The following is a 6000-nucleotide window of genomic DNA, read 5'->3' as shown; positions in this document are numbered from 1 at the left end:
AATTATGTGGTTTCATATTTTGGAACTGCTGGACGCTCCTAGCATTTCTACTTGAGTGGAAGTTAAGCTGCTGCAGGACTGATGTAGTAGTGAATGGCCATTAGAAACTGGACCCCTCAAACCACTGAGGGTTGTATGAAACAAGATCAAATTGCTGTGTCTCCTCCCCACACAGAAGACTGCTCACTGTGCAATCCGAGCAACTGCAGCATTAAGAGAAATATTAGAAAGGACGTACCAGTTTCTCATGATTTTTATGAGTACTCTTTTTCTTGAATGCTTTTCTAATCAACCTGAAATGAGTTAATATGAACAGAAAGTATTAGTGAGGATACAGAGGAATACCAGCTAGCTAAATGATAAATTAAATTCCTTGAGTATTTCTGAGTTCCTGACACACAGGGTATCTGTTCTGTAGCATATAAATAGGGAATATCTCCTCAGGGACAAACCAAACACCAGCCAACTCAATTCTAAAAGAAGTCTTCATAAATTTCCTGGGCATTGAAGAAATATATCCCAACACAGACACCTTGCTACAGTCAGAACACATTTAAAAATTCCTTTAGACAAAACCTTGAATATCTAGGTATGTCCTCCAGACGGATACTCACAAGACTCGAGCAGGAGTATAAAAGAGCTCGAGTAGAGTGCTAGTAACTTTTTTGTGTCCCCCAGGTGCCGTGGCCACCTTGGGGTGACATCCTGTGCCTTACAAAGGAGATGCTGCCACGCTTCACTCCTTGGTGGTAGGTGGCTCTCAAGACCCTTTTGAGCCGTTCCCCTCATTTTTCCCGGGCAGAGCTGAAAGCATCTTTCCCTTCATTCTTCTTAGCAGCCGCTTTCTCTGGATCTGACAACTGTGAGCACCGTGCCCGATCAGATAGGAAATGTTTACACGGCGGCTGTTTCCAAACTGCTCCATGGTTCCCAGCACCCAGCTCCGAGCGCCGGCCCGAACAAGGAAGCCCCCGTGCAGGAAGGCCGGGCTTCCTCTGCGAGCAGAGCGCTCCCGTTCAGGGTTAGAAAGGGAATGAGCTGTCCAGACCTGTGTGCACAAAATGCCTCAACAGATGAGCTGGCTCTGTCTTGTACAACATTATCTAACCCCAGAGGGCTGAGAGGTGCTATTAATAAAGCCGGGTGAGACGACAGCATAGTGCTGGCAATACATCAGCCAGAGCAACGATCACAAATGGTCCTTTATTTATTTGTCCCACTGGAAAAACCATTTGTTCTGCAGCCATCGCGAGCTTCACCTCGACCCCCCCTGCAATTCTTTGAACACGTATGCAGCCAGGGGAGAGGTCTGCGGTGAAACCCCACAGCACAGCCGCGTGCCGATCCGCGTTGGCTTCCCGATAGCAGCGTCTACCTGAGCGCTGGGCCGGCCTGGCGCGCCGCTAGGCGCTGGACAGCATGGTGGAGGTGAAGATCTGCTGCAGGATCTGCGGGATCTGCCTGGTGTCCATGGCGACGAACGAGCGGCCTGCCGGCAGCGTCCGCTGCAGCCTAGGGAGCAGAGCGGGGACAAGGGGGCATTACCATCTCCAACCGCGTTCCTGCAGCCGGACGGAGCTCCCGGAGGACAGACGCGTTTGCCCGTGAATACCTTGCCAGCACATGCCATTCACGTCGCTGGCGCTGCGCAATTAAAGGCTTGGGGAAGCGGCGGCGGGAGGAAGCGCTGAACGCGCCTATGCCTCAGAGGGCTTTTGGGCAAGACAATCCAAGTGTTTTAAAAGAGATTTCCATTCAGGTCTTACTTCAGACATGTAAAAAATCTGGCTTTGATGAAGGTACCAGTGACTCAACAAGGTACTGACATTTTCTGAGGGCAGTTGGAAATTTTCTCTGAAAAGATATTTACTTACTCCAGATTTACTAGCATGTTTTGATTGAACCTTTTCATTTGATTGGACCTCTTTCATTTCAAAAGGTCCAGTGAGTGTAAATGTGCTTTTTGTATTTCCTCTTCTAGCTCACAGTAGATTAGATGGAAAGGTATTTTTCTACAAATATTAGCCTGACATATCTTTATTCACAGCTTATACCCCCTAAAAAAAAAACCACATACAAGATGTTCTTTACAAAATCCACTCCTCTTGTGCCCAGTCAGCAGGCTTGCAGTTTATTTTTCCTCTGCTTTTAATTTGTACTCCACAACACTTTCCCAATGATAATTTTAGCCTCACATTTAAAGTGAGTTTTTAAAAAGCTGCAACAAAGAATTCCCTTTGCCTTCCCCCACACCAGTTACAGGAAGGCTTTGTCTAGTGCTGCACTTACACACACACACAAATGCATTTCAGTGACAGCATTGTGAGCCTTTTCCATACCCAGCGAACTAGGCAATTATATGATCTGTTCTTACACAGCAGGATATGGTCAAAGTTGTTTTTTTTCCTCCTAGCAGAATTAAAAGGACATTCTATAATTATCACCTTTCAAAATGGATTCTTTTTTAATGCATAAAGCAGCTCTGATGTATGGACCTGCAGATATGACTAATGTTTGCTCTGCAGCTTCATCTTTCAAACCCTTTCTGATTAAAACTGCACATTGAGGGCCAGTTCCCTTTGGGCCTTGAATTATCCTGCCCCACTCAAAGACTTGAACAGAAGCAGAAAATGTTCTCTTAGCATTTGCATCTGCAACAGCTTTCTGTTACATGTACAGGTCACTGGCGGATGGGGAATGTCACTTGGGACAGAATTTCCTTATCTTGCCCTGTGCCTGAACAATTTAAAATAAAACTACAGACTAGGACTAAAAATAGGCTCTGACTCTCCAAGGAATTTAGGTCTCTGAGTCCTAATGCAAAGGTAGCATCTGAGTCAGATTTTTAACAGTCTTAAGGGCCAGTAAAGTCTATTTTTTTCTTGTTTCAATTTCCTTTGTTTTCTTAGGCTACTCACACTTAAATCCCACATTGGGAGAGGCCAAAGGCACCACATTTCAGACGTGGTTCTGTAGCGACATTAGATATGTGAGTAGCGCAAACTTTGCAGTAAGAGAATGAATTCAAGTGTTCCCTTTAGACACTAAGAACACCCTGATCCAGTTTTCCACAGAGGATGTCCACAAGGGCTCATGAACCAATGTCCTCCCCGACACAAATCAAAACTACAGCTCCTCTTTGGCATAACAAAACCTTATTGTAAAACATCAGCAGGGGCAACCACGGCTAGCTACACTGTAATGAAAAGCAGGGTTTAGATTCATGATGAATGGAAACAAAAGAAGTTATATGGGGGATTAACAAACATACTTACCTATCTGCCTGGTCTCCCAAGGAACCTATGAATATGGCAAAAGCATTGACTTGAGAATTGGTGGTCAAGGCCTGGGCAAACTTTGACGGTGGAATACCGTATCGCTCAAGATTTGCATCACTCAGGACGATAACAAAATACTCATCAGCTTCTTCCTTGACGATATGCCGAATGGCGTGCTCTGTGCCCTCCAAGGTGTGATCCCCACTCATGCAGAACTGAGAGTGGGCATGCATGATCTGTGTGCACCATGTAAGACAAAAGGAAACAGGTAAAATGACTTTCTGAGTAAACATTCATTTCATCTGGCTCAAGGGGGAGCAAAGATGCATTTATGCTATGTTAAGGGAAGCATCTTCCAAAATGTACACAGTGCTCCAGATACTACACGTAGCTTTTCATACATAACCTGTCGTATTTTAAGATAGGTAGTAGTGGGTCAAACAAAACCTACACATGGACAAAATTACACTGGACCCTAAGAAAGGTAAAAATCTTTCATCAGGTGCAGTTTGAATAGCTACTTTCCTATGTACTTGAGGAAAAAAGCAGAGTTTAGTTTCCTAACACCATGATCAGCTTCCACCTGTTCATCTTTTCTACTGGATTTCTAAATCCTATTAGGGTCACAGTTATTACCAAATACTGGACTCCTGACAGTGACAACATGTTTTAAAAATGCTGAACCATTTTGTTTGAGCTTTTATGAGACAATATCAAAGGAAAAAGGAGAAATACACTGCTTGCATTGATGAAGCTATTTGCTACACAGACGTTCAAGAATTTTAGACTAATTAAAGATTCCTGCTCTAATCTAATGCAATCTAATCCAACCTAACTGCCAATCTTTTCAAGATATTCTTTGCAGGACGCTTAGATACAAAGTTTTAACTAATGTAGCAAGCTGGTGGCCAGGTACACACTAGTAGGCCAAGCCACCTATACACTAATAACATCATTATATGATTTAGGTGGAATGTATATGAGTGTATAAGGTTTCAAACCTCCTAAATGAGTCATTTATGACAACAGACCAGAAAAAGTATCTCTACCTTCTTTTTTTGGCACTGTCTGATTTTCAATGCCTCTGAAATGTTCTAATTCAGCCTTATACAAACGCACAAATTTTGTTTTCTTGCTTCTCTCTCAGTTTTCTTCTCTTTACTCTTTGCCTTCTGTGACTCACCTACAATTTTATCTTTGAAGTCCTGAATCCTTAATTATTCAGTATTACTTATCAGTAGGATTTACCTTAAGAATCTCTAATCTTTGCTTATTGTTCTTGGGAACTTTGTCACTCTCAACCAAGGCGATGTTGAAGCCATCTCCTGAATGTCCCACAATATCATACTGCAAGAGAGATACTCAGTCAATCATTTGTTAATCATGAACGACCCTTGGGTCAAAATGACACAAGACAGATCAAAAGCAATTTGCTTTCATCAACAACAAAAAGTACTGCTCACTGCTTACAAGCTGTTTAAAGGAACTACTTGCAATTTCTCACTGCCATTAAAATGTGGAAGAGAGAAATTGCTAAAGTAATGAAATTAAAGAATAGTTACTCATTTCTGTGGTATGTTTTTTCACCTCATCCCACCAATTGCAGAGTGATGATGCACAGGATCAAGATCCTGCCCTTTAACATTGCCCACTCATATTCTGAAGTAGCAATTTACTTTCTCTTCAGTCTTGCAAACAAAAAGTGGATTGTTCAAGAAGAGCTGCAGGGTTTGATGAATTGTTTTTGTAACCTGATTCTGCTCTAACTAAAAAAAAAGGAAGTACTACAATCCTTTTTGAAACCTATACTCCTTATTTTTTGTGCATAATTGATCTAAATCATTGCCAAAAGTATGCAAAGAAGTGAATTCCCTGTACATTTCCAGATGAGACAATGTTGGTATCATTTACCTTTGAAAGATGCTGCAAAAATGACATGCAGAGTTTTACTGGTTCAAATATCCTTCTGAACAAATAACACTATTCTTAAGGCTTTCGTTTATGTGAGATTTTTACTATTATTACATGAAAAAGAAGACAAGCTGAGTTATGGCAAAGTCCTGGCCTGCCCTTGAGCAGGATGGATGTAGCAATTGTTCCAAGGAGAATTCATGAGCAGGAGAAAAGTAGATTTACAGGCTCACTACACCGAGGAACAGAGCACAGATCCTGTGCCTGGAGGGCCCTCAGTTGGCAATTCCTCCGTGTACTGCAGCTAGAAAAGACCTACCCCCTGGAATGTGCCTGTCCATGCCTGAATTTCACCCCAACTAGCTGGCACAGAGATGTATTTTGTTGACATGAGAGCCCTTATCCAACATTTTGTCCTTCTGTTATCTTTTATTCAAGCAATACCTAGAGGTGCCTGCCAGGTTCCTTGTCCTTAGCCCATAATCATTTGGTAAAAGGTAGGCCCTGTTCTCCAAGTCCTTCTGGCTTGTCCTTTCTATGGAAAGACAAGTCAGGTACAAGTCAGGTACTGGAGAATGGATAAATGACAGTCTTATCAACAAAGTTCTTTCTATTGGTTTCCATAGCCCCAATTTACTTAAAAAATAAATCAAGAGATCTAGTAAAAGAAAGCTATAGCAGCTGGAACAACATTTTAAGAGATGACACCCAGTAAATGTGCCATGGACTACAGATGATGTCAGCCAGGGTCAGACTGTTTTGTGACAGCCTCACAAAACCCAGACTTCCTTCCCCTAGGACATCTTTATAT

General features: G+C 42.5%; 1 protein-coding gene across 1 annotated transcript in view; it reads right to left on the bottom strand.

Annotated features, from left to right (window-relative positions):
* Positions 1 to 1403: 1403 nt before the first annotated feature.
* VWA8 (von Willebrand factor A domain containing 8) overlaps positions 1404 to 6000 on the bottom strand; it is a 158804-nt gene continuing 154207 nt past the window's right edge. Inside the window, exons 43-45 of the mRNA XM_088530943.1 lie at positions 4527 to 4625; positions 3276 to 3514; positions 1404 to 1512 (exon numbers count right to left, since the gene is read on the bottom strand). Coding sequence (XP_088387069.1) covers positions 1404 to 1512; positions 3276 to 3514; positions 4527 to 4625 — 447 coding nt within the window. The remainder of the gene's footprint in view (positions 1513 to 3275; positions 3515 to 4526; positions 4626 to 6000) is intronic.

This window comes from Tinamus guttatus, unplaced genomic scaffold (genome assembly GCF_059628265.1).
Source record: "Tinamus guttatus ecotype Peru unplaced genomic scaffold, ASM5962826v1 Tinamus_guttatus_pri_ptg000394l, whole genome shotgun sequence".
Taxonomy (NCBI): Eukaryota; Metazoa; Chordata; class Aves; order Tinamiformes; family Tinamidae; genus Tinamus; species Tinamus guttatus.
Note: the sequence above shows the minus strand (reverse complement) of the source record. Positions and strands in the feature narration are given on the sequence as shown.